This window comes from Tyto alba, unplaced genomic scaffold, assembly GCF_018691265.1.
Source record: "Tyto alba isolate M040663 unplaced genomic scaffold, T.alba_DEE_v4.0 Super-Scaffold_38, whole genome shotgun sequence".
Classification (NCBI taxonomy): domain Eukaryota; kingdom Metazoa; phylum Chordata; class Aves; order Strigiformes; family Tytonidae; genus Tyto; species Tyto alba.
The window spans coordinates 33,010,841-33,038,766 of NW_024881313.1; the positions used below are offsets into that span (position 1 = coordinate 33,010,841).

Here is a 27,926-nt window from a genome sequence, read left to right on the forward strand (position 1 = left end):
GAGTGCCAGCTGACTGGTAAGATAACTGAAGTATTTTCTGCTTGCATGGATTATGGAAACTGATGGCGCACAACCATTTGGCTCATCTCTCCTACCTTTGTGCAGACTCCTGTGGTGGCATCGCAGAGCGTCAGGATAGACACGTTCTGGGCCCTGTTCAGCCAGTTCACGGCCACCTTGGTGCTGGTTGCCCATTTCACCATGGTTATGTAGTAGTCCCTGCAAACACAGACATACATAAAACAAACCACAACACTGACATTCTCATGAATTGCCACATGGCAGAGCAGTCTGAGGCTGCTGCAGGCAAACGGTCCAGGAGAGATCTCTGGATATTAGAACGCTGCGTCTTGATGACTCTAGGCTTCCTTACATACAGATTTCAACCCGTAAAAATGACATTTTTAGGACTGTGCAGGTGCTTTATCTGCCACTTCTGAAAGTCATTTTCAAAGAAGAGACAAATGCATAGATAAAGAATTTTTTGAGCTATTCAGTCTTCCAAGAAGGACTGACATGCCTGGAGCTACAAATTTATGCACAGGTGGAAAAGAAATTGAAAACAATTTCCATTCTGAGCACACTAACCAGCTGACTCAGACCCACCACTGCCAATGGTTGGATTCTTTATGCTTATGAAGAGTTAATGGCCTCTAAATATGCCTACTACACACCAAAATATCCATGAGTGTTGCATTAAAAGGAAAATAGCAAGAAGGTTAGAGTTTAGAGAGACACAGGGTTTCTGCAAAGCAGTTGCAGCTTGTTCCCATAAAGACATCAGCAGAGATGTGACAGTTTACATCAGCAAAACCACCATCCCATACTCCCTGTACCATCCTTTATTGCTGGACATATTCAGGCTGTGATAATACTTGGAGTAAATCACCAGTGTGGGCTGCACAGTCCTGTAATCAATATTGTGCCCTAGAAAACATAGAAAAAGCCCTGTGCCATAGTGAGCAATGGAACCACCTAGGCTGGGCTGGAAAATACAAAGGGGCACAAATGAATACACCAATGGTCGCCTTCTCAGAGCCAGTCTGCAGCAGTACTCACACACGTCCACCTCTGCAGCAATTCAGGGCTTCACCACTTTGTCTGTAGGGTAAAACTCTGGCTGAGATGACAAAGCTGGTGATGTTATAATATACTGCTGGGCTATGTGGGCCAAAGACATCCTTAAATTATAATATGACTTCTCACAGCATATGGTGTATAAAAAATTTATTAGTTCATTTGTTTGCTATAAAATATGTATAAGGAATTGTTGCTCTCATTGGAATTAATGTGCTGTGTCACTGGAGAGTACTTTGTGTTCTGGCAAGTGCTCCTGCATATACTGAAGAGAAAGGGTAAAAGCAACAAAGGCCCGTTTGTCTCGCAAAATAACAAGTTGGAAATTGATTTTGTAGTTTTCAGTAATATTTAGTGCTTGAATTTGGCTGGGGAGAAATAACAAAAGACCTCAATGATTGTATCCACTGCACTGGAGGGAAAGATACTTCCAGGTGAGACAACAGCAGTCAGAAAATTCAGTGCCTGAAATAAAATCATAATTTTACACTTTATCAGCAACATCATAGGCCCTAAAAGGAAAAAACCAACAAAGCAAAATTAAACTGTATAATAATCTCTTCTTTCTCTCCAAAATTGGCTAAGCAGATTCAGTTTCCCCAGAAAAGGAATGTGAATTTAGTATATATTGTGGCTTGGAGCATTCTTTCCATAAATTCAATTTAAAGTTTGAAGGACATATATTCAGTTTTTACATCCCTCTCACTGTTTGAACACGGGAGCCACAGTTTTTTCTCAGGAACTTTTAATTATTATTTTAGGTCAAACATTATCTTCCTTGCCACTCCAGAGATGGGCATGGAATCTCAATTTCTCACTGAAGCCTCTCTCAGCCATAAAGCCCACAGATACCCCAGCTAGCAGCCAACTGCACATACTTGTATAGCTATTATTCTAGTTTATGAGTAGCGTGGAGTCTTTAATTTACTTCACTTCACATCTCTTCTGTAGGGCAACCAAGTTTTATGCTTCCCATTTCGCACAGGAAAATGAGACAATAAGGTGTGATTCATCTCAGTTAATTTTAAACATCTGCAGCTCCAGCAGCTGCACTGGTTGAGCAGCCAGTGGAGAGAAACAGGGAGTCAGTGCATTTTCCAAGCACTCTTTCCCTGATCTGTCCCAGATTTTATACAGAGCTGATTTAAGGAGAACCTATTTCTCCTCATAGACCAAAATCTCAAGCAGCAGGTACCCAACCACTTCATTTGTAGACACCTGCATCAGAGCAGGTTACACCCTCCCAAAGGAAAGGAGTAACTTGCCTGTGCCCCTTCGGGAAGGGTGCAGTTATGCGGAGCTTTGTGATGTATTTCCCCACCCCAGTAAGACATTGGTGGTTGGGTTTGTAATCATCTGAGACTGGTTATTGTGCAGCATCCTTATTCATACCCTAACTTTACCTGTCTCTTTTCTGGAGGAATGAATCTAAAATATGAGTACCTATATTGTTGTATAACGACAGTAATAAAGCCATAAACACCACGAAGAACAGACAATAATATATTATGTGGCCAAGTGACAGGGAGCAGCCCAGCCCATGGTCCCTGGGGCACAGCTGGATCCTGCCTCTGATCCAGATTTGAGTTGTCTGAGTTTCTCCATTATTTATTTGTTTATGACCTATGCAAGGGCCAGTGACTGTTTCTGCACTTAGGGGAGACAACATCTTTCTTTAATTTGCCACCTGGGAGGCAGATATGATAAGAGAAATAAGTTGAATCATGGTCCAATTCTGACCACCTGCTGATATAACTCTTCGGGTCCAATGGTTTTCACCAAAATAAAAGATGTTTGTTAGGCATTAAGTGTTATAATATTTTTTTTTCCCTGCAATTTCCAGCCCTTCTCTTCACTTTCTTTTTCTCACAGAAAAGCAAGGCATTGGAGAAAATTTGGCAAAAATGCTCTGAAAGACAGATTTTTTAAAAGGAAAAAAATAACAAAATTGTATGTTTTTCCCCAAAATATTTTTTCCATCATCAGATTTAGCTTTTTTTTTTTTTTTTTAATGAGAAATTCTGTGGAAAATTTCTGACTTCCTCTAATTCTGAAAGAAAAAAGACTCTGGCATATCTCCACTTTATTCTCAGCTTTATTAATTGTACTAAACCACTTTGTTCCAGATAAAAAGAACACCAAGAAGTACCGCTCTGCCCATATATCATCTGCGTGAACAGATTGAGCACACTGAAATGCTTCAGATAGGCCTGCTCTGCTTGAAGATCCTTATCACCAGCTTCCCCTGCTTCTTCGAAACTCCCTTCTGTAACTAACTATACGGTACATCCCTCTTGTCTATTTTAATGAAATGTTATCACACTAATCCTCTTATTTCAGAAAACATATGCATAATGAAAATGCACCCCTATTGCTCTAGCAGCACTACTTATATTGTGCCCTAGGGATCGAAATTGGTATGGTTTTGATGAAATAAAGAGAGACTAATTAATTATGATATATTTTGCATCATTTTACAATATTGATTGCAACCAAATAAATTACAGCCACCCATAACCACATAGGACAAATTTATTAACAACACTTGGATCCTGCAGTCTGAAGTTATTACTATAATTAAAACGTTTTTGAGTGTCTCTGTTTACAGAGTACGCTAGCAACAGAAAAATGATATTGTCCAGGAGCCGCAGTTCTGACACTGTGATTGGGATATTGTGGTGGGGATACTGTGATCCTGAATTGCTTCCTGCTGTAAACATATCTGAAGTTGTTTTTTTTTGAAAGGCACGTGCAGTTATGCCCATCTGGTTTGGTCACAGGTCATACATCTTTTGCTGCATAAATGGATTTAGAGTATTTCAGAGTTATTCAGTGAAAACATGTTCTGAGGCTGACACCAGCTTTCCTAGCAGAGGAAGGCAACTCCCACCATAAATAACTCCACTGGTTAGTATCCCCTCATCAGATGACTACAGAGCCTATCCACAGGCCTTATATATTTACCATGTATAATGAAGAGCACCCCTGAACCCTCCCCTGCCCTCCAAGCAGCCCTGTTTCATTAGCTCTGTGCTCTACCGCTATCTTTATTTGCACTGGAATTACAGATCCAACAATCTAATTTAGCAATTGGTAAAAAAAAAAAGGTGAGCACGCATGTTGGTTGTTGGATGCTCCGACAAGAAAAAGTGATATGCTGGAAGGATTATCTTGCAGCATCACATTTGGAGGGGTCACTATGGGTCCTCTGGATGTAGAAGCAGTCTGATTTCTCCTGGCCTGCTATAAAGATAATTAAAGTTTAAATCAAAGTTACTGAAATCTGAATTTGGATTCTGAGCTTTGCAAGGAGGAATGCCATGCTTTACCTAAAGCTGCTTCTCTCATGAACGTGATCTTTCTTTCAAGTGCTCACAGATGCATAAATATTAACTGAAGTGTTGACCACATGCTGAAGTCGACACCAAACTTTTAGTCTTGCTGAACGCAGACTTAAGCACTTTCTTAATTAGAAATGGGTGTCTAAGTAGTTGGCTGAATTGCAGGCCAACTTCTAAATTACACTTGCCCTAAAAACATCAGAGATCTTTCCTTTTCACTTTTAATGAAGATTGGGCAATGTATTTGCAGAATGTCTACCTGGTTACATTCCTATGTTCCCACCACAAAGCAGTGAGCTCGTGTTTGCTGCGGTATAGAGCTGTCCTGTTTCTGCTTCATGGTTTTTCATACAGGCTGCAGACAATATCCCTTCTACAATTTGGGAACATTCTGCCAAGTTCTCTAAAAGTAACCCTTCTCTGAAGTCAGTCTGTGTCACAGCAATTTCAAGTAAAAAAAGATAATGCCCTGTAAAATACATGTAAAAAGAAAAATAATTTGAAAAATTTTAGAGGAGATTTACACAAAATGAAACTCTTTGATAGTGGTAGAGAAAGGTACTGTAATATGATCTTGAAAAAAGTCAGAGTTTGATTTAAAACCCCAAGAGAATTGGGGTCCAGCATCCGAGGGTGAGAAAGCACCTACCTCATTCTCTGATCGTCTGGAGGAGTCATTTCCAGGTCATGGGTGGGTCCGTTAAGACCAATCACATGCAGAGATATAGTTGGGTTTTCCATTCCAGCCTAGATTTTTAAATGAGAATAAATGATTGTATCTATACAACACAGAATGGGTTTGGTTTATTACATCCCTATGGATTATAAAATGCATTCCCATTGTATAGCGTTATGGCCTGGACTGCTGCAGTTGTTCACAGGGAAACTGTGACTGTAGCGATGTGGCACAGAGGTGTGGAAAAGTCTGTAGGCACAAGCAAGGGGTAATTTTACTTAGGACACCTCCAGCCTTGGTAGAAAATGCTATTTTCTTGGCAACTAGAAATATTGCTATTTTATATATCTTTTGATAAAAGGTTGTTTAACAGGATGATGATAGAGTAAAATATTGATTCATTTTGTATTGTAGGAAAGGGCATCCCCTGCTGAATTATTGTTACTTTCCACAAAACCTGCATATATGTGGATATCTCTCCTGTTAAATTTGGACCAACATACAAGTTCTTAGCTAATCAATGCATAAAGTGAGACACGCAGAAGAAATGACTGCAGCATGGTACAGTCTTATATTGTCTTATAATAGAAAATTACGGCAATAACAGCAGCAGTGTATCACTACTGTAGAGAGCTGTGTCAGTGCTGTGCAGCCACTGCAGGACTGATGTACAGGCCCTGCAACAGGGAGAGATTGGCTCTTTGGTCTTCTCTGTCTGTCACTGTGTTCTTTGTAATGTCAGGCACAACGTATCTCCAAAACCAGACTACTTCTTCTAGACATTAGGCCACCTTGGATATTCTAAGGAATCCCAAACACTACTGCTTCTATGTAAAAGAAAATGTATCTAAATGTAGAAATGCTGGCTTCCAAACTCTCAGACACCTATCTAGCATGGAAATACAACTGTTTTTGTGTGGGTAAAAGCAAGAACTTTAAAATTTTATTTTAATTATATTTAGAATGACAAATACTCAAATCAGAAAACTGCAATTTTACAAATGCAACTACAGAGTAATGAAGACCACATTCACTGGTGAACAGCTGATCTTCCCTTAGATCTGTTTACTTTCATTGCTTATGAATGTGCACTATTACACAGTCTCCTGCCTGAGCCTACTGGAAAAAGAAATTTTTTTTTTTTTTGATAGAACAGCAGGACTGTTTGTTTTATTTTCCCTTACCTTTGGATAATGATATGTTTTAACAGTAGGGTAAAGGCTGCCAGTGTATACCGGTATCTCCATGGTAGGAACTCTGGAGGCATTAATTGTTGCATATGCTAACCTGGTGCCATCAGGAGACCACCAGTGAGCAATATGAGTCTTCAAGATCTCTTCTAATTAAAAAAAAAAAAAAAAAAGAACAGAAAAAAAGGGCTATTAGACATAAATTACTAGTTAGCAATAAATGAAACAGCGAAGATACGAAAATCCCAGTCTAATCACAGCACAGGGAAGATGCCACAGGAATATCAATTAAAAATACTCATTAAATTATGCCATATACACAAATGAACACAATTGATAACAATTACTCTAAATATATAGGTTATTAAGCATAATTATCTTGCTCAAGAAACATCAAATTATTCATATTAGTACACATATTCACGACAGCATAAAAGGCCTTGCTGCTCCTACTATGTGTCTTGTACATGAATATGTGAACATATATAGGTGCATGTGTTGGCAGAGCTTGGGTTCCTGCCTGCCCGATGGTAACACAACCGAGCCTTCCTTGGGGCTAACGGAGAGGTTTAGTTCTCCTCTATAGAGTTCACAGAGTCATACTAGACAGATAACAGTCAATTCAAACATCATTTATACTTAGATGCAAGTGCTTTAGCTACAATTTAAATCTTCCCAAGCACTGCTGCCAGTTAGGAATACACAAAAATAGCAATTTTCTATAAGTTACGCAGTTCTGGAACTTTGTGACACTTTAAAAGAAACCAGCCTTTAGAGTCTGTGGCCTGGATACCATCTTGACTATTATCCCCATTTCATTTTTTAACTTACTTTTGCAAAGCAATATTTCATAAATAGCCAGGGTCAGAGATTGATTCTTTTTACCACTGAATTTGGGGTTACCAGATCTGTTGGTGATTTGAATAATGCAGTTGCTATTGAAAACGTACTCAGAAAGATGCCAATACAAACCTGTCAGAGTGCAAGTATGTAAGGAGAAAACAAGATTGCCATTGTAAGAGATTATTTTGAAGACTGGCAGAATCTAATTCTCATTAAACACAAATTCAAAGAACTTTTAATTTATAATACTTTTTCTTATCTTTTAATATCATTCATTGCAAAGATGACTTCAGCTTATAGATATCCAGAGAAGCTATAAAATTCACTCTTTGTCCAAAGTGTCTCCAGTTACTGACATTTGGAAGACACTAACTTGGCTTTTTAAACCTCCCATTTTATGAAAGGCAATAATGTAATCCATTTTCATTAAGATGCTTAATATCATATGAGTCATTCCTATTTAAGCCATAGCAGAAGGGCTTGCATATGCTGTACAGATTGATGGGCAGAAAGACAGGTCCCATTACTTTAATGTGAGAATAAGAATTAAAGAGGCTGCAGAGTGTTCCTAAGCCTTCACTACTGAAGTCCTGCTGCACAAGTCCAAACAGCTCCAACATCTGCTGTTATCACTGGTCATTGCAAAAATGAGTGAGAATTTTCAGAGTTCAGACCCACCATGTTTATATACTATCCCTTGATTCAACCAGAATGTCCTTCTGGTCTGAAGAGTAGAAATTCACCAAAGACTTTTATTTCTTTTTAAAACTATTTTGGATGGGTGATCCTTAGAGAATAGACAGACAATTATCTTCATCATAGATCAAATGAACACCTTTGTTACTCCAGACATGCATATGGCGTGAGATAAAACTCAAGGTAACATTAGAAAGGGTGCAAGGAAAAATCACCCTCTATAGTTATGCCTGCTACAAATAAAAAATGAATACTTCATGGCAACATCTAAGTGAGGTTTTGGAAAGGTGTCTAGAAAGTTGCAAATATTGCATGGGAAAGCACATCTCTGGCAAATTTACTTTGCTGCATTGTCCCACCTGTTGTGTGCACATTTAAAAGACGCTGCTTTTGACTTTTATATTCATTGCTCTTTAAAGAGATAATTAAGAGTATAAAGGAAAATGAGTAAAAACCGGTTGGCAGATGAATCCTTGACATTTTAACATTAATTAGGAATGACTTTATTCAGCAAACATTTTCTTCAGGATCTCAGACTTAATGAAGCAGTTCTGCTGAAGGTCACATGCCAAGAAAGGTTTTAGTGCAGGTTTTGTGCTCCTCTGTTAATGAAATTTAATTGTGTGAACCTTTGCCTTGAAACAAAGCCAGGACCTTGCCATTATTAGAGAGATCAGTTAGTTTCAGCAAACCAAATAACATTCTTATACAATATAAAAGGCATTAATACCAGAAAGTTTCAGCTGAAAGTACAACACAATTTGCAGAAAAATTGTTCTTGAGGATACCATTCTTTGTGCTTGCATTTACCACATGCTCAGAAAATCAGTACTCCTGGGTCTTTCTAAAGTCAGTTCAGAACCCACTTCATATATATAAGAAACCAGGTTCTCCTTTAAAGACCAAAGCCCCCTTCCACATATACCTAATGGCCTCCTAGCTAAGAGTGTAAAGTGATAACTGATCAAAACTTTTGCTTTCTTCCTCAAAGCTTGCAGTCGCTGGGTGCTACAAGATGTAGGGATGCTGTAAGTGAGCTGCAGAGATTCCTCACAGTCAGTTGCTGGTGGCTCTGTGCCTCTTCCTTCTCCACAGCTTTGCTTGCTAGCCATCACACTGGGGTGTGCAAACCCTAAAACCAGCAAGAATGAACTGTGAAGTTGCCTTAACTGAACAAGGACTGTTCAGACTTGGGGACTGTGTGCAAGCACAGTGCCCGCAGCAAGCCAATGGCTTATTTCACATTAACACATCCAATATCGAACCACTCTGAAACCGCTGGAAGACCTTGCTTATAAGGAGTGACTCTTTGGTAAGAACACATATTAGCCAGCTGGTAATCCAATGAAATGTTGAAGCTCAAAAAGTGTTACAGTGTGTGTATTTTAATCCCTATTCTAGCTGAATAAGACTTGAATGATCATTTCAAAGCTTTGTGAAACAAAGAGTCTTCTAAGTTAACAGACCATCAGGAGGAGCATTTGAATTCCTAGGTTGGGGTATACTTAGTGACAATTGGGTATATATCCATTTAGAGACTTTAGTATCACTGGATGAGAACAGAAACCGGAGGCAATAACACAGGTGTGATGAGAGGAATCCTCCCTCAGTTAAATTAAAGGTTGCTGCATTCAGTGCCTTACATAGGCGGTAGTCTTTAGTATCAAGACCTGAACAACATCCAGAGTGAATCAGGGTGCCCTCAGCAGGAATGTCATCTCCTCAAAAGAACATGTTTCCTGATAGATGCTTTCCTGCTCATCATCAGGAAGCAGAAAGGAGAAATCCCTTGCTGTGGATCTCAGCTGTCAAGTGACAAGATGTGATGAACATGGGTTTGGATGTAGCATTTGGCTGTGATACCATAAAGGGAATCCCTGGGTGGACTGCACAGTTGATCAGAGATTGGATGGACATTTCTACTAGGTGTGTTATCCCAAACTAGCTCAGCATGTGTATAAAAGTAAAGGAAGTGTCTGCTTGTTTCAAACTTTGAGTTCATGCCAGCAATACTTGCAAGAGCAATGAAATGGGGACTTGTATCCTACTTTGGGTAACAAACTTCTCAACGAATGATATGATAAGATATGATGATATGATATGAAAGCCTTCACTAATGACTGACTGGGAAATCCCTTGGTAGCTTAGCAGTTTCTTTCAGCTTTTGAAGTCACCACAAATAATTTGTAATTTGCAATTGTGAGTTAACAGAAACAGAGACTTCACAAGACAAGGATGCTTGGACAGACCAGTCCTCTGACAGGTACCATCGCAATCCCTTTCTATCACTTCCAAAAAAAGAAGAATGAATATGATGTCAGGAGGAAAAACTAAGAAAAAGGAATAAAGAATTAATTTCAAATGAAGAAAAGTATTTGTTTTTCTGTCATCACAGTCAACAGAGGCATGTAGCTGTATTAGCTGTATAATTTACCCACAGAGGCTATTAATTTACAAGCATCAATTCCCCAGTTCTCATGTACAACGAAAACAGCTAGAGACACCACTCTGATCAGCCACTTTCCTTTGGCCACCCACATGCTTCTGCTCTGTGCAAGGCAGGATCCCACCACTCCACAGCCATCCTCCAGATGTGCCCATGCCCATGTGTCCATGTTGCCACCCCTCATTGGGAGTGCAGTGGTAATCAAACCAACACAGCCCCACTGGTGGGGGCACACAAAGCCCTTCTACAGGAGTGAGCAAGTCCGTGAACAACTGGTCCTAAGAGCTTTTCAACATTTAACTGCTAACATCTACTACTAAGAATGCCCAGGAAAAATATTACAATGAATGCAAAGAAACTAACCTTTTCTCTTCCAAGAAAAAATGACACATAAATGACACATGCAGCTTAACAAGAGATCTGAATGGTGTGTCCACCCTTGGTGAAGCTATACAGATGAGCTGCAGTTAAAAACTGCAGTGTCATTAACTTCAGAAAAGTAACTTCCTTTTATAACAGCTGATGAGGTATCCTTGGAGACTGAGCAGAAAGGGTTTTTTAACTGCATCTAGAAAAGTAGAGCCTTTCCGCATCATCTCAAGAGGTCAAAATAAGGGTGCAAAGGGTAGAGGCAATTATGAGATTTTACTTATTAAATAAATCAATTTCTTTTATACAATTAAAATTCTCTTCTTGTTCCAGACATTGCATTTTTTTCTTCAGTAGGAAATCAAAACAATATTATTACTGTTATGCCCACAGAAGACAAAGACAGATAATTAATAGCTTGATTCTCCTCTGAGTAGATATAGATACATGCACACACACACACACACACACATAGCTAGTTTTCTGTCAACAGATCCATTAATTTAATAATATTTTAATTTGTACATAAAGTATTATGCAAGATTTTGTCTGATAGAGGGAACTTCCTCTTCTATGTTATTTATTGCTGATGTGGTAAAGTGCTGCAATTCCAGGGATCATAATCAATGGTTTAGTTTGTGTGTTGTACTCTAGCTGATGCTCATATCATTAAGTATTTGGTGTGCTGAAGAAATTTTCCTGTTTTATTAAAACTGTTAATAAAAAGGAATTTTAAAGAAAATTAAATTAAAGCCTAACATAAAGTCCATGACTTACATTAGGAAAGAAATCTCAAAAGAATTTGTCAGTAGAAAGCATCAAAAGAACATAAGAAGAATAGAGATCAGAGAACAGAAAGAGGGTCTAGGAAAGGAGAAAACAAAGACTTCTGAGATAGTAAAACCCCAAGGGTTCTCATAGAAACATCAAATAAATACAAAAGCTTATTTGACAACTGCCATCTGTTTTAAAATCAATTATTAGATCATCTCAAAGCACCAATCACACGTCCAAATCGATTACTATTGCATAGTTTGAAAGCAAGTATTTTTACCCAGTTAGGGAAAGCACATTGTTTGTATCAGCCTTCACTGACATGTGTTTCGGGGATGGCTTTAGAAGACCGCTGTGCCATCTTTCATATATATGCAAGCAATTTTTTCTTTTGGTTGCTGTAGTGTCGATCTACACTGATTTCCATTAAGTCATTGTAATAGGAATAAAATGGATGTGAAAGTAGTTATGTATATGCAAATAGTATAAAACTCTTTTATATTACTATATTCTATCTACATTTTCCTGTGTTGACACTATTTTGTGCTGATGTCAGCAACAGCCCTGCAGCAGTATTGATTTCAGTGCAATTAATCCTCTTTCACAGTTGTCTAATTGAGTCAGGTGGAAAAAAAGTAATTTTGCAGGGCCGCTAAACAATCCAACAACCTTTTGTAGAAAAAAAAAAAAAATTTTTTTTGGCTGAGCCCAAACTCCTGTCCCTGTATGCAGACAACAACCATTCTCAAGGCATTTGTGCCATCATCCAAGAGATCCTTAAGAAAACCTAAGCTGTAATGCTCACTCAAGACACCCTTTATTCCTACTCAAAACACAAAGCTTCCTCTGCCACTGACAGACTTATGAAGAATAAAATATTACTTGCTTTCATGGTGTTTTTGAGAACATGCTTTAGAGAGCACATTTTAAACATCAAATCCTTGATCCAAAAATCTCACCGCCTGATAGCAGCAGCATTATACAGCTGTGGAGCTGAACAGACACAGGCAAGGAGCTCCCATGTGCTCGGCAGCCGTGAGAAGGTGGCAGCCCCTCATCTCAGGGAAAGAAGCCCAGCCAGGAGATTTGCAGCTCCTCAAGCACAAGGAAGGTGTGGGCTGCAAATGTCATTAATTTCCCCTTAGTCATGAGGTTTAAATGCTTGAACATATGTTGTTTTCCACTCATGCAGCCTTGCAGCCCCTTGCTCCTGCAAAACATTGTGTTGAGAGAGCAGGCAAGCATTTGGCCAGTGCTTTCTGCCTCCCTGTGCCCAGATGCTGAGGTCCTGGAGAGAAGCTCATTTCAGTGGGTGCTTCACGCTGGGCACTGAGGACAACCCCATGGGCCTCTTCACGTGTTCTGTGGGATCAGCAAAGTCATGTCTTACCTCCACATCTCTCATGTAGGCCTCAGAGCTGCTGCGTGGCTTACGCCAAACCCAAGCTCAGCAAACAGACAAAGCCCTTGAAATCTGAAGGCAAATGGTCTGTGGTCCACTTTTGCTTCTGTGAGATGAAGGTGGTTCAATGTAGCAACAAGCTGTCTTGCTCCAGCAGAAGACATGTCACCACTGGATGCTCTCTGATACCTGGCAAGGAACCCTGAGGGAATGACGTAGGGATGAAGAGCAAACAGCATCCAGCAGAGCCAGGGCGTGCACACCAAAGGCAACACTGCCAGCCAGCCTCACCAAATCCTGAACACTCCAACCTGGGCTCCTTATCCATAGTCCCAACGACCAGCAATACCCACCACTGTTTTTCTGAGGATGGTCTGTAGGACACCTCTCCTCAAGAAACAGGACTGAGATCATGTTAGGATAGCATCAAGCTGCTGACAGACAGAAGAGACATTCTGAGGCTACTCATCTTGCTCACATCAAAACTGCTGGTTTACTGCCTTTCTTTTTTTTTTTTTTTTTTTTTTTTTTTTTTCCCCATGCCCATCGATTCTCCTAATTTGTTGTGTTTCCAACACTAAAGGATTCTATAGTTGTTATATGAGTCAGGGCATTGGGGTGTTGTTTACAAGGTTATTGACAAGTAGCTGCCAGACCTTTTTTGCTCTCTGAGTGCTTGGGGGCTTCAAAATGCTGGTAGTATTGACTACCAGACTGATCCTGTCCTCAGGTACAGCTCTGCACCTCCTACCAGAATACACACAGAAGGCCGGGCTCAGGCTGTAATAACTAATAAATCACAAATGTTTAATATCTCTCTCATTCATACAAACGGATTTGTCAAAAACCCCCACACCCTAACAAAACAGATGCATACAAGTGTGTGATGTCATCTGAGAAGTGCAAGCAGATTCTCACAGGTAAGAGAAGAATTCTGCTATTCAGAAATGGCAAGACGGGCTGGGGGGATCCTCCAGGCCACCTTCACATCCTGGCACACTGGGTACACTCAGCTGTACAAATCCCACTTGAGGCGCAAAAGGCCATGGAGAGGAGCTGTCCCTTGCATCCCACATGGACTCTGTGTCTTCATCAGGAGCAACAAGCAGCTGCTGGCATCCCCTCCAGAGCAACCACAGCAGGAGGGCTCCCATCTCTTATACACCATGCCATACTATCCTGAGGGCACATCAGTATTTTGGGGCCTGTTTTGCAATAAACACTCTCCTCTTTGGACAAACACAGCAGAACAACACTAAGTTGCCTCCACATCCTCCTTCTGCTCTTTTCAGAAGTTTCCTTGTCTGTGCTTCTGGATTTTTCTCCCCTGTGCACCATCCTTAGCAATCCTTAGTTGTTTGCTTTCAAAAGGATTAATGATTAATGCGCACAATAGCTCCTAGCAATTACCAATTTTCATCCTTTGGTGGTGTGAGTCAGTCTCAGCCACAGTAAAAACCTCTTGGACCATCCTGGCTAGGTGGACATGAAGACATTTCATCAACACAGGCAAGTCTGTGATCTGTCAGGATGTCCAGATGTAATAATGAAAATGGGGACTGAATTATGAAAGTAGAATACTACTTAGAGATCATATAGTCAGATATTCCTGCTTCTAATGCTCACTCCAAAGAATAAATACATCTAGAGAACCTGTCTGCAGTGGCACGCTGCTGTATGCCACTAATGCATAGTAAGAACATATTTTTCCATCACCTGGCATAAACATAGACCCACAGCCTGTTGTCAGCTCTCCCTGAAAGCCTGTTAGCTAGGCACTAAATCTGTAGAAACTTCTCCCAGCAAAAGCCTTCTGAGTAATTTGTACTGCAGCTCATTGTTGTGGGTAAATGTTCATTGCAAGGTCATATCGTACCTTTTCAATTGCTAAGGACCTAGACAAGACAGAATTCATGTTGCCCAATTGACTGGATTCAGTAGGACTCCTTACAGTCAAGTTTTTTTTTTTGGGGTTTTTTTTTTTTTTGGTGTTTTTTTTTTTTTTTTTTTTTTTTCCTCTGCCACTTAACAGGTTGCTATGGCTGGAAATACAATTTGCTTATCTGTGCAATGCAGTGAGACAAATCAAGGCTTTCATTATATTCTGAATATTACTCTATTCAAACCTGCTCAAGTAGCTTCCACTTCACCTTTCCTTTAAATTAAAAGTTACAGGTTCTTCCCAACTAATCTATGGGTTTTATGATAGGAAGAAGATGAACAGCCAGCCTTGACACAGGGGATCCATTTCAATAGCTACGGGCATATCAATAAAGTTAGTGATCACAAAACACTCTGAATTTGACTATCAAAAATTCATTAGATGATTGCAATAGTTCAAGAACACAAGTGCCCAAAAGCATTCTCTTCTAATGTTTCATAAAGAAATATGAGAGATAAGAAGACTGAACAGCCTGACATTGCTATTAAAGAACTTGATTCTTCAACCCTATGGACTTTTATCAGCACTTGCGCAAGCTGTCTTTCACATGAATTATTTGTATGATTTATTCACCCTGAGCAGCTCCTGCTACTCACCTAGCATGAGAGCTAATAAACATTAGTTAATATTGCAAAATACAGTCCTGCTTTATAAAATGGGAATTGTAGCACACTGACTGAATTTAGCTTAGCTCCAACTTTTTTTACCCAGTTTAAACTGCTACAGTCATTGAACAGCCATTAAAAAACAACGTAGAGTTTGTATTGCCCTTCTATGGCAACATTCCCAGAGGTTTCAACCTGAACAGTGATTCAGGATCTGGCTAACTGAGAGATTTAGCTCAGTAATGACTCAGAGGCTGAATCTGATTTTACAGTACTGAACAATCAGAGGAACCTCTGAGATCAATAGAGTTACCCAGGAATAATAAAAAAGAGAGCAGGATAAAAACAGAATTCAAATTAGCTTACAGTAGTATTTCAGGAAAAAATACTCTTATTAAATAACAGAAACATTTATTATTAATGAAAGTAATGGCATATAATAAGGCTATGGCTCTGATGGATCGGTGTTGTTTGACTGTATTTATCAAAGTGGTGGCACTTGCATGTTGAACAGAAATTCTGCTCTTTCCACATGCAAGTCTTAAAGGACGTCCAGTATGGATTCAGGTAAGCACACAGAAAAGACAAACATACCTGTAGGATAATGTCCACCCATCAAAATCTCTTTTACCTCTACTATCAGGAAATACTTACTTTTTTTCAATATTTTTTGAGCTACGGACTACTGTGTAGTAATTCTAAATCTACTGGGAAAAGGTTGCATAGTCACCTTCCTTGGACCACGTGGAATTACCCCACCTCTCTCCAGGGAGCTGCAGACCTCAAACTAAACCCTATTAATGCTCAGAAGATAGTTACAGATGCTTTGGGTACAGATGATGTCTCCTGCTGCACTATGACAAGAGGGAGAGCCACATGGTACCCCGCACCTAGGGCAAGGGCACCAAGTCTGTGTGACTCTGATCAACATCCACAGCCCAGGAACTCCCGTAAGTAAGTGAGATAGTTAATAAACCTCATTTTTGTGGATGCAGAATGCCCGATAGGGAAATGCTGGCAAAGCATAAATCAGTTTGCAGTGAACAACATTTCTGCAACCGCCACTTAAAAGCCCTTTACATTAAGGCACTAAGCACTTGCCCAAACGCCTTCTCTTCTAGTGGAGTGGAGGGAGGTGGAAAGGAAGCTATTGGGAGTGTTTCCATTCACATTTGCAGAGCATGAAGGGTTTGAGGGCCTTCAAAGGGGCAGCAGTGGGGTGAGCAAGGTGGTGCCGCCCAGCTCTTGCTCATGAGAGGGGAGCTTCTGGGGTTTGTGGGGCACCAAGCTCTCAGAACCTTGCCCAGAAAGGGTCCAGTCCGCGACATGTTCCTCATCACAGGCACAACCTCCACATAGGTCTACATTCACTAACATTTTTAGTTTTGAATTTATGACCATTTTAATTTCCTTGGAGAGTCCAAAGTTTGTGTCTCTAACGACTGCTGGTTTTACTTTAAAGCTACAACAATTAGAGTCGTCTAATGAGAGTTTTAATTGGATAGTGAATTAAATACCAGATGAGGTTAACTATTCATACTGGCAGTGTAATTCCAGAGATTTAGATTTTTTTTTTTAATTCTGTTGTATTGATTTGAGTTTTCTATTCCCTGTTGTATCTTGTTTCTCATAGTTGTACACCGATTCCATTATTTTCAGCTTTTTAATTTCAGCTGACAAAAACCTCATCCATAAACCAGCACATAAAAATTTCTGAAAAAAAAAAAACCAGAATGCATAGAAAGGTACATATAAACACACACACACAGTCATGCAATAACAGCTAAAAGAAATTGTCTACATAATTGGATCTAAAACTGCTAGGAGAAAAACTTATTAAAAATGAATATAATAGAAAGGCAATTAAGAATTTTAAGGAAAAAAAAACCCTGATTAATTAACTTCAAATTATAAGTATTACTTTGAATTGTGTTGTACAGAACAGTATCAAATTACTAATTATCCTTGCCTGCTTTGTTCAGAGATCATGAATGTGCATTTTAATTTACTCTGGAGTAAGCTAAATATACTGAGAATCAGCATGTAGAATTTTGCAGAAATCACTGGGGATGAGGGGAAACTCCCCCATTACCATATAAATGACATGCACAGAGTTATAAATGACGCACACTAGATCCAGCTCGTATTGTTCCTTAGGATGTAGCAGGCAAATACCGGAAATTATAATAAAGATTATAACCTATCAGATAATAAATGTAACCCATACTCCACAAATCCCCATCTACCAAAGATAATTTTGTCTGCTGTTTTTTGCTGATTAAGGGCGGCTTTGGAAAAAAATACCCTCCCCCTTTCTCTTCTTTATCTGTTGCATTTACGGGTAGGATGGAGATGGCTCCATTTTTATCTACCTAACAGCTCACAGCATCTAACACAGACTAATCTTCATTTCCAAGGCCCTCATAGCCTGCTCTATGCTTAAACACTTCCTATTTAGTATTGAGGACAATTCCCACATAAAAAAACCCTCATTAGAACAGCTTCTTTTTCCACTGGTATATTTTTACCATGACATCCATGACATTAGCAGTGCTGCTGTGTTGAGATCACAGCTGACTGATATCTCATTATTCCCTGGTTTTGTGGGGTGTTTGCTTAACACTAGGCGCACTAGGATATACCAAGCTGGCAAGTACCTACCCACCACCAGACTGTGAAATACGTGCTTTGAAATGCCTCAAAATGTTTCGATGGCAAATGTTATCAAATTGCAAAGAAAATACCACCGTCCTTGCTGAGTAGGACCAAAACTGCCCAGCTGAACTCCTTGCCTTTTATTGTTTATCACTAAAGTAATTTTCTAAGTCATGTTTTTCCTGGACTATTTGGATGTGGGTTACACTTGGTGATGCCAATTTTAATATATATTGTCCTTTCTTTCTAAGGCTTCCTTGGATGCCTTTCATCTTTTCCTGGTAACTTTCCCCCTGGAACACACAGCAGCTCTGGGCTGGTTGGACATTCCTTCCCACTGATGCACGGCTGCAGCAGTCCCTGAGGTGGGTACTCTGCCCTGCTCCCATGGGGACAGAGACCCATGTGTGGGGACGTCCACCATAGAGGGAGACTGTGATTTACTCTTTGGGCTTCTTCAGAGTGATATTTCTCTCTCATTCCCTCCAACCCCTGAAGATCGTGGGCTCCAGTCTGTGGCTATAAATCCCAATTATGTTCTTGGCGTGTTAGGTGTGAGGCCTCATACTCATGAGGCTTAGTAGGACTCCACTAGTATGTGAAAATACTGAAAGCATGGTTACATTGTGATTACATAGTTTTTTACTATTTTTCAGTTTGAAAATCATTTCTTTAAGGAATGCTAACAGGATGTCTGGTTTCTGTTTTGAAGATCTATGTTCAGGAACTGAAAAAGGGACCATGATATACTGCTATAAACACAACCACCTGGTTGACTAATTGCCTGTAAATCATCTCCCTGTGCCTTTGTGTACTCAGAGCTTAGTGCAGTTTTAAGTTCAAATCCATATCTAGTATAAATAATGTATCTAGTGATCTATACTAAGGATCCAATTCTTGGTTTTCAGTGTAATATAAAGAAATGTAACAGTTATGTTTGTCCACTAAGGACTTAGTGTTTGAAGGAGCCAAATCTACTACTTTCATACCTGTGAATGCACTACATGATTAATTAGTTTCCACTTGAAATCAAAAATAGACATTTACTCCAGAAAACTGTGAACCCAAGCAACTGTTTTATGCTTTCTTTCCCTTTTCAAGTGGTCAGCAAAGTGTACTCTGTTTCCACTAATCTAAACTACAAGCTTAAAATGAAGTAAAGTCGGACAGCAGAAGTGAGACTTGATCTTCAGGCACATTTTACCTGCTGCATTGAAGGCAGAGGGCTAGTTTCTCCTCTAAATCATCTCTAACCTGTGCTTTCAAATGTATACTTTTTCCTGGGGGAGAAGAATAGGTCAAACATGGACAGTGCTGATCAGGGACAGTCTCTGGATGTCCCGGGAATGTTATTTTGCTGGAACCAAAGCCAAATGCTTTGTGATCTGCTGTCTATTACCAAGCACTTGGTGGACTTGTATTTGTAATTTCTACACAGTCCAAGCAAACAATTCATGCAGCTGAACATCAGTTCTGGGAAGGGACCAGAAAGGTTGGCTCTTTTAATCCTAATATGCTTAGTCAGGGACAGTGCTTGGGCTTTGAGCAACGTGGCTACATCCCTCATGTTGCTGCTTTCTTCCTCTCCCAGGAAAAGGAGCTGTGCCAGGACTGGATTCTGCAGTGGCCTTTTTGAAGGCTCAGTGGGATGGAGGAAAACATACCTCTTGGCTTCTCCACTCTCCCTGCAACATCTCTTCAGGATGAGGTGCCATTCAGCAGTGCTGTGCTGCTTCATCTGCTCATTAAAGATAATCTTGGGCCTCAGTAATGAGTAGATCATGTACTACAACACTTCCGAATGGCAGCTCACACTAGAAGAAAATTGTTGTTACGTCTGCATTTCTGCCTTACTACTCCCACCTCTCATCTGTTATCTGCTAATGGAGCCAGAAACAAGTCCGTTAAAGTTATTGTTTCTTCTTTTTGGGGTTATTATTTTGTCTTGCATAGTTTTAATCTCACAAAAGCACTGAAACATTTCTGATGCATGCCATGCTTTCCTGGTTCACTATTTGACAGGTCAGCATCCAGTTCAAATTCTTCTCATTAGTAAGGCCAAAATCAGATGCCCAAAATTCATAGGTAGGCTCTTACCAAGAGATGCCTCATATGCAGGCTCGTGGTGGTCTTATTCAAACAAAGTAACATTTTAACTGTGTTCAACAATTCCAAGAAAGGCGGTTTTAAAAGAACCCTGAGTTCATGAGTGGGCAGAAGTGAACTTCTTGTTCAAAATCAATGTGTTGTCACTCGAGCTGTACAAGCAGAAGGATGTCAACTTCTCCTACCGCTGGTCCAGGTCTGGTGTTTATCAGTAGTGCCCATGAGCCGGAGCAGGAGCTTCACTGACAGACCCGGCTAAAATGGGCAACCCTCCCATCCCACCAGTTTTTCTTTTACCCTCAATAGCTGATGAGACCTCCACAGTTGTAGCAGATGTCAAGTATTAGAGAAAGGAGCTGAGAAGCAAGAAAGGTTCCTAAAATACATACATCTGGCTGGAAAATTATTTTTCCAGGGTATCATCACACATAACACAATCTGGGCAAGAAGCGCTAAATCACAGGGCTTTTAGACCTTTACCAAGAGCCTCCACACATATAGACCTTCGGGCAACACACAGAGTGTTGGGGGAGAAGGGTAGGGAGGAAGAAGAGAAAAAAAACCCAAGATATTTTTAAAGCACCATAATTAATCCTTTCCTTCCTCATGTACTGCAACTTTGTGCCGTGCCTCCGAGGGGCAGCACAGCCTCGGTTATCACACCTGAAACCGTTAAACTACTGGGGACACAGCTCTTCCCTCCCGGCCTGTTCTCACGATTTCTAGCCTGTTGGTGATACTCCAAAATAATACATAATAGTCTCTGGGTTACTAGGGGTCAGTTCAATAATCAAGTGAAGTTTAATTTTTAAAATGAGATATCGGATCTTTCAAGTCATCTCTGTGCCTACAGTCTGAGGTAGAGACTGGAAAATCAAAACAAATGCAATAAATACAATGATCTTCAGATAATTCCCATCAAGTAAGATTTATTTTGATGTCTGTTTTCAGACTGTTGCCTTCAATTTTAAAAGCACAATAGCATGAAAACATAATGTTTTGCTTTTAGGAGCTGTTTTTCTTTGGTTCTATTTCTTACCAGTTTCTCAAATCTTTAATCTTGAAAGCCTCCTTTAAAGAACTGCTTTTTCTTACACAGTAGCAACCAATGCTGATTCCTTTTCTTTCTTTTTTTTTTTTTTTTTTCTCCCTCCTGCTATTGTTAAATCAAATACAAGACAATGACTCAACTTTGAGGAAAAACAAAACTAATGTAGGAGGCAAATGCTTGTGAGTCATATGTGTAAAAACAGAAGTGATTTGCTCTTATTTTTCTGGAATTTTCAAGTCAGGTAAGAGTCCATCAGCCCCTCCACAATGTGAACTAGAAGTAATAGCCTGGCAGAACTAGGGCAACTTTAACAGCAGACATTTGCCTTCTGCTCCTAGGGTGTCCCATGGGCTGTAAAGGCTCCTGCTCTTGTTGAAATCACTTGGGACCAGCCCAGCCTTCCTGCACAGTGAATCACGCAGACACACCTCTCCAGTCGTGCATCCCTTGTACCCCGTGATCAAACCTGAAGGGGACCTGCCAGGGGTCTGTGCTGTCAGTGATCCCAGGTACGTGTTGAGAACAGCCAGATCTCGGGGGTTTGTGTGATGCTCTGCATTTTATTTGGTGTCTAGGGCCCAAGGTGAGAATGTCACCTCAGTTTTGTGTCCCAATTTCTCTAATCTCATCTAAAACCAGGTCAATAATTGTGCCTCAGTTTGCCTGTTTCTAAAAAGATGGTAATAGTTCCTATTCTACCAGGACATTACGTGAACTTTTATTAATTGACAGTTGCAAAAAGCATTAATATCAAGACAGAATAATTTCCTCAGCGAAGGTCCTAATTAGACATGTACCAAGAGATATAGCTGTGTCATCTGTGATGCTCATTTAATGCCATTCTTGTATTTCAGCTACAAGTGTGTGGGTGCTAAGGAGGAGAGCTGTTCTTACAAAGGCGACCGCTTTATTTAGCATGAAGTTTAAGCATTTTGTTGCACTGACACCTGAACAACCCCCATGCAAGTGATGTTACACACATCAGAGACAAGAGGAAGGCTCACACTACAGTGAAGACAAGAATTGGACCTTGCAGTGGAGCAGGACAAGCCTCTCCGAAGGGAAAGCGAGTGAGGCCATCAGCAATCCCTGGTCTGGGAGGAGAGGCTCGCCTGGCTCTCCTTGGCTGTGGGTCAGCTCAGGGGCCAGTGTTAATCTGATCAAAAAGGGGATTGTGAAAATCTCATCCGACTCAGGCTGTGAAATCATGCTCCTGAATCCTAATAATTTCTACAGCAACCAGTTGTCACGCCACAGAGAATTATGATCTAAAGTTGGGGGGGGGGAAAGAACAAGCTGACACACTTTTGTGAATCCCAAATCCTGCTGTAGGCAGAACTGGAAGACTTCCCATTTGAAAAATACTTCTGTTTCTATATAGTGTGCTCTAAAAAGTTCTTTGTAAAACACTATGGCTTATATTTCTAAATGTGATAGAACTGGGAAGTATCCCAGGATTATCAGAAGAATTTGAGAAAAAGCAAAATTAATGCAGGAACTTTGGAGATGATTTCAAGAAGACATGCAACAGAATAATGGATTTTTGTACTCATAAAAGCTTGTAAATGACCTCATTTTAAAAAGAAAACTTTTTAAAAATTATTTTCTGCACTCTGCTCATTTTTCTTTTCCACTGAATATTTTGTGTAAGTTTTGAATCAAAATTAAAGTCAAAAAACCCCCCACAAACACAACTACCAATGAACCAACCATACACACTAATCAAAAGGAAAATGGGATTTCATCTTGCATCGCTTCCTTCTCATCAGGATGCTATTTGCATACTATATTTTTCCAGCAAATCATGCAGATTTCTGACTGTTTGCAGCACTTCTATCAAATCCTGATGGTGAAGGCAGCTGCTCCTAGCCCTCCATACTCTTACCACATGGTGGCAATGTAACTTCCACCTTCCTGCTAAGGAGGTGAGTTGCCTCTGATTTCCTCCTTCATTAGTTCTTACTCACTCTAATGATTATATTTGTAGGTGGCAATTACAGTCTTCTGAGTTTCTGCTTTCTATTTCCTCTATAAATTTAATAGAGTATTGTTGGGTTTATTTTTCAAATAAACCCTGCAACATTTCCAAGGACATTAAACCCGGTTATATAAGAGTTTTTCTTTCAGCTAATACAACATTGCATGTTTCTCAGACCTCTAATGAAGTTTTGAAGATCATTCTGGAACTATTCCTTTTTGCCAACAAGCATTCATATGCCCTTCTGTATTAACTCTTTCTGTCCAAGAGAGCACCTCTCTCCTTTAGTCATGTTGCTTTTGTTGCCTCATTGGAATTGGGAAAAAAAAAAAAAAGTCTCAAATGATTTAAAATCAGTTTAAAAAAGAATACATGAAACACAAAAAAGAAAAATTAGGAATATGTACATAACAACCACAACAAAATAAAACAGTAAAAGATTCAGCCTGGAAAGGCATTACAGATGCATAAGAAAAGGTGATCCATGAGAGATGACATCTCTGTAAACCACACTAAGGACTAAACTTGTAGTCTTCATTTTAAATTCCCGTGTTACTGAGAAAATGAGAAAAAACCCACCACCATCTATTTGTTACTATTTAATTTTAAAATTGCTATGTAGAGATAGTCTAGATCTAAAGTACGATGTAAAACTTTTTTCTGCATTTTTGAAGAAGTGTTGATACTTCTCAGATTGGAATGCAACTATTACCAGGTCTCAGTAGAAAGGTATTATTCTCTCATCCCCAACCAAAGCACCACAGATTTAAGGCCTAATTGGTTATATGCAAGAATACAGCACTATGTAAGTCAGTGGAAACACTCAAAAGAAAAAAAAACATCTTGAAGCTGAGTATAAGGAGCATATACATTTGTTAGAGGTATCGACTTGTGCTTAACTGTATAATTTTCCTCCAGATCTAACATATAAATAGTACATACTAAGTGAGATTGTATTTGTGAATTTTACATCTCCTTTTCTGGAACTTTTCTGTGAATTATGGGAAATATTTTTCTGCTAATAGATTGGAATTCAAATACTCTGCCCAACAGACTGCAGTGGTTGCCCTTTGCTGTATAATCAGTACCAGGTGAGAAAAAGAGTAAATGTTTCCTTTGTGTAGCTTACATCCATATGGCGACTACAGTTGCAAAACCGTCTAGGAGACCTAGCTACATCACAGGAAATTTTATGGATAAAAACACAGAGCACTTGATAGCTTGCTTTGGTACTATATGTTGCTCCCATTCCCATGAAAATCTCAAAAATCCCTTAAAAGTGGTAAGAGATTCCTTCAAATTCCACAATTAAGGAATTTATTAATAAGAAGCATTAAAAATAATTACAAATATATTACAGTATTTGTCTCTTAACAGCATTTTATGTTGCTGTGCTGTTTGATGTGACTCAAAACAATAGACTAAAATTTTCCAGTGCAGAGTGACATGCAAAAACTTTCATAACCTTAAAACTTCTCATGGTTGGATGTTAGGGCACAGCAATTTTTCAGTCATTATCCAGAAAAAAAAAAAAAAAAAAAAAAGTCTAATAATAATAATTTTCTGGTATGCAAACAATAGCTTGTCAAGCCAGTAGCAGAAGCTGGCTGAAATTCAGCACCAAGATGACACAGGTGAACACGGAAATGGCCGTGATGCCTTTAGAAGAAAAGAACTGGGAAGAATGGCGTCAAATCCAGCTCTACATGGCCTGGCTGTGCTGTGGAAATATTTCTCAGAGTAGGAAACCCAGTTTGCAGTGGGAAGAGTGGAAAGCAGGCAAAAGACTGGGAAAAACATAAGCAGTTGGTGCTGTTCTTGCTGGAGGCTACAGACCTGAGCAGATGTAGAAACACGTGTTTATTCCTCAGTCTTCTCCCCGGCACGGTAGCTATGGTCTGGCTCTGCCCTGATGGGCAATGCAACCTGGTTTGTGACATATCACTCCACTTCCAGACCCCAAGAAATCCCAGTGGATGTGGGTGAGGGCTGCAGGAGTGGGGTGCAGGTCAGAGCAACGCCTGCTGTTGTTTGCCATGGATTTGAAGGAAGACATCTACTACTAGTTACAAGCGTTGCTCGGTCCCTGCAGTCCTCAGCCCCCATCTCAGGATACCAGGACGTGATCAAAGGGTTCTGCCATCCACCCGGGTCTGGTTCCTGTGGTCCCACGCTGGCTGCTTTGCACCACTGAAAACCAGGAGCAGCTGTTAGCTCTGCAACCCACCCTGTTGCAGACATGTGGCATTTGCAGGCACCTGGTAGCCCCAGACTGGCACACAACAGCCAATGCATCCCTGGCCACTTATATTTTACTACTTACCCATCTGAAAGTTTTAAGATCATCTTTAAAATATGCTGTTTACCTCCACTTTTCTAATTACTGTTGCATAATTTCCCCTGTAGACCTGTATCCATTGAAGACTGGAAAACAGTTGGTGCAGAAGCTATGCCATATGCTAGTTACTTATAGCAACATAAACTAATTGAGTGTTGAGTGTGATATAATCCCTGGATGCTTTATCTTTTAGAAACTGCCGGTATGTCAATCTGATCGCTTTAAAGATCTCCCCTAGTTCTTCAGTTCTCCTGATCCAGAGCAAAATCCAGGCAGAGTCACCTCCATGTCTTGGTAGGTATCAACATGGCAGTCACCACTGGGCTTCTTTGCCCCAGTTTGAAAAGCACCTTGTAGTATAACACCCACAACCCTCATGTGCTAAAGGTCTGAGGTCCAGTGAAGAGCTGGTGTCTTGAAATGCTGCTGCAGAACACCGGTTTTGTTCTCCCAGTACCAGGATCTGAGTATGTTGGTTATCGTTCCTCACGCAACATCAGGCACATGCAGCAGATACGAATATTGAAGGTTTTCACAGACCAACACTTAACCTCTTGCTTTTTCTGCTGGAGGAAACACTGGACTTCAGCTCTGTGGGGGCATCCCTCGTCCCCAGCGGACCTCGGCAGTAACTCATCCTTTGCATTTCACAGGTTATTCCCTCCTCTGCTCTTTCAGTCTGATTTTTCCAGCTGGTATTAAGATTTGGAGTTGTATTTATTTAACCTCATTTCAGTTTGGTTGTCTTTTTTTTTTTTTTTTTTTTTTTTTAACTAGGAGATCTTACATACACTAGGAGATCTTACATACTTTTGATTTTCCTGGTATTATACAACAATGGGTAGGCCAACTCTCTAGTGAGGATCACATATCTCAGCAGAATTTTCATCCCTTTCATGTAGCTTTCACTCATTCTAATTTGGACAGCCTATATTTATTTTTGCCTTTTTTTTAATCTCTTATGGCAAATACTCTTTATGCAGGCCAAGGAGCAGCAAGACAAAGAGGACAGCTATTTAAGCAGCCTGTAGTTTTTGCACTGGCCGCTGAATTTCTTTAAGCAAGGCTGCAGCAATGAAGAACAGGTATGTCAAGAAAAAAAACTACTGAAATTTACTTTTCAGGTCAAATTGATGAAATTATTCACTAGCATACAATTTCTATGGCTATCTTTCAATTTGGTTGTTCTTTCTGTCCTATTAATTGTTTCTTGATTACAGCACTTTAAAAGTATTAAGCTTGGGGTTTTTTCTTTAAAACACGTTTTTCAACAAGAAGTTCATGGACACCCTCAGAAGAAGAAAACCACCAATTTTCCCTCAGGGGAATAACAAGGCAAATGTAAATTTATCATGATAGAGGGCTCCATTCCCTACATTTATATTGTACAAACAGTTTCTGTGTATTTACCCTGTTGTATATAAAAACAGGTACTCCGTAAACTCTGAAGGAATATTCCAAAACTCTTGCAGTGACTTTGTAATCTCAGAGCCTACATGTCTAACTGCAAAGAGATCAGAAAAAGCCATCAAAACTATACATAAAATCATATAATTGTAGGTCTAGAAGAAGCCCAAATAAATCTTCTAATCCTCCCCTTGCACTGAAATAGGATTGGTGTTTATCTCAACAACCTATGACAAAAATCTGTCTAATTCACTCTTAAAAATCCCCCAGCACAGAGATCCATGTGGTATCTGTGGGCAACATGTGCTACCAGATATATTTTCCCCTAATATTAATGCACATAGTTTTCATACAAATTAACCCAATTCTTTTAATCTTCTACAACATTCTACAGCCTGGAAGACTCTTATATGTGTCACAGCCCCCAAGCACAATTCTAACGACACAGGAATGATGCATTTTTGTTTTATCTGCAGTGAACTTCATCATCTAAATGTATTCTCTGTGTTTTATCATATCAAACCACAAATATGGTTTTATGGAGGAAAAGCATAACTTTCAAGTTTGAGAGAATTTGCAAATATTCTCTCACATTCACACTCTTTTTTTCTGAGAATGTCAGTTTAAGATATTTCCTTTGCAACCCATGTAGTGGACATAAAGCACAAATATTACAGCAAGACCCTTGCATTCAGCACTCTGGTACAGATCCAGAGCACCACTATTAGCTTCTGTGGAGTTATTCCAGACTTCAGATTAGCATGTCATAGGTCAAAATCTATTCTGCAATATTTAATGTGCTGGTATACTAATCAGTTATTAAAAATACCAGCATAATCAGAAAATGGGGGCACAGATCTCCAAGACAGTTTTTAACCCAAGGCTACTGTAAATGACTTTGGTGCAGAGAAATAGAACTCACATAGAAGCAGAAAACCCTAATAGCTCTTTTATATACTTTTAATACACCATTAAAAAAAAAAATATTCGATTTGGTGATACACTATCTATTTTCAGATACTTACCAGGT

The 27,926-nt window shown here is 39.7% G+C and overlaps 1 protein-coding gene across 4 annotated transcripts in view; it reads right to left on the minus strand.

The window, feature by feature from the left end:
• DPP6 (dipeptidyl peptidase like 6) overlaps positions 1-27,926 on the minus strand; it is a 559,441-nt gene that overhangs the window by 50,283 nt on the left and 481,232 nt on the right. For all 4 annotated transcript variants that reach the window (XM_033009667.2, XM_042801789.1, XM_033009666.2 and 1 more), the window contains exons 9-11: positions 6,279-6,433; positions 5,068-5,165; positions 96-219 (exon numbers count right to left, since the gene is read on the minus strand). In XM_033009667.2, the coding sequence (XP_032865558.1) occupies positions 96-219; positions 5,068-5,165; positions 6,279-6,433 (377 nt within the window). The remainder of the gene's footprint in view (positions 1-95; positions 220-5,067; positions 5,166-6,278; positions 6,434-27,926) is intronic.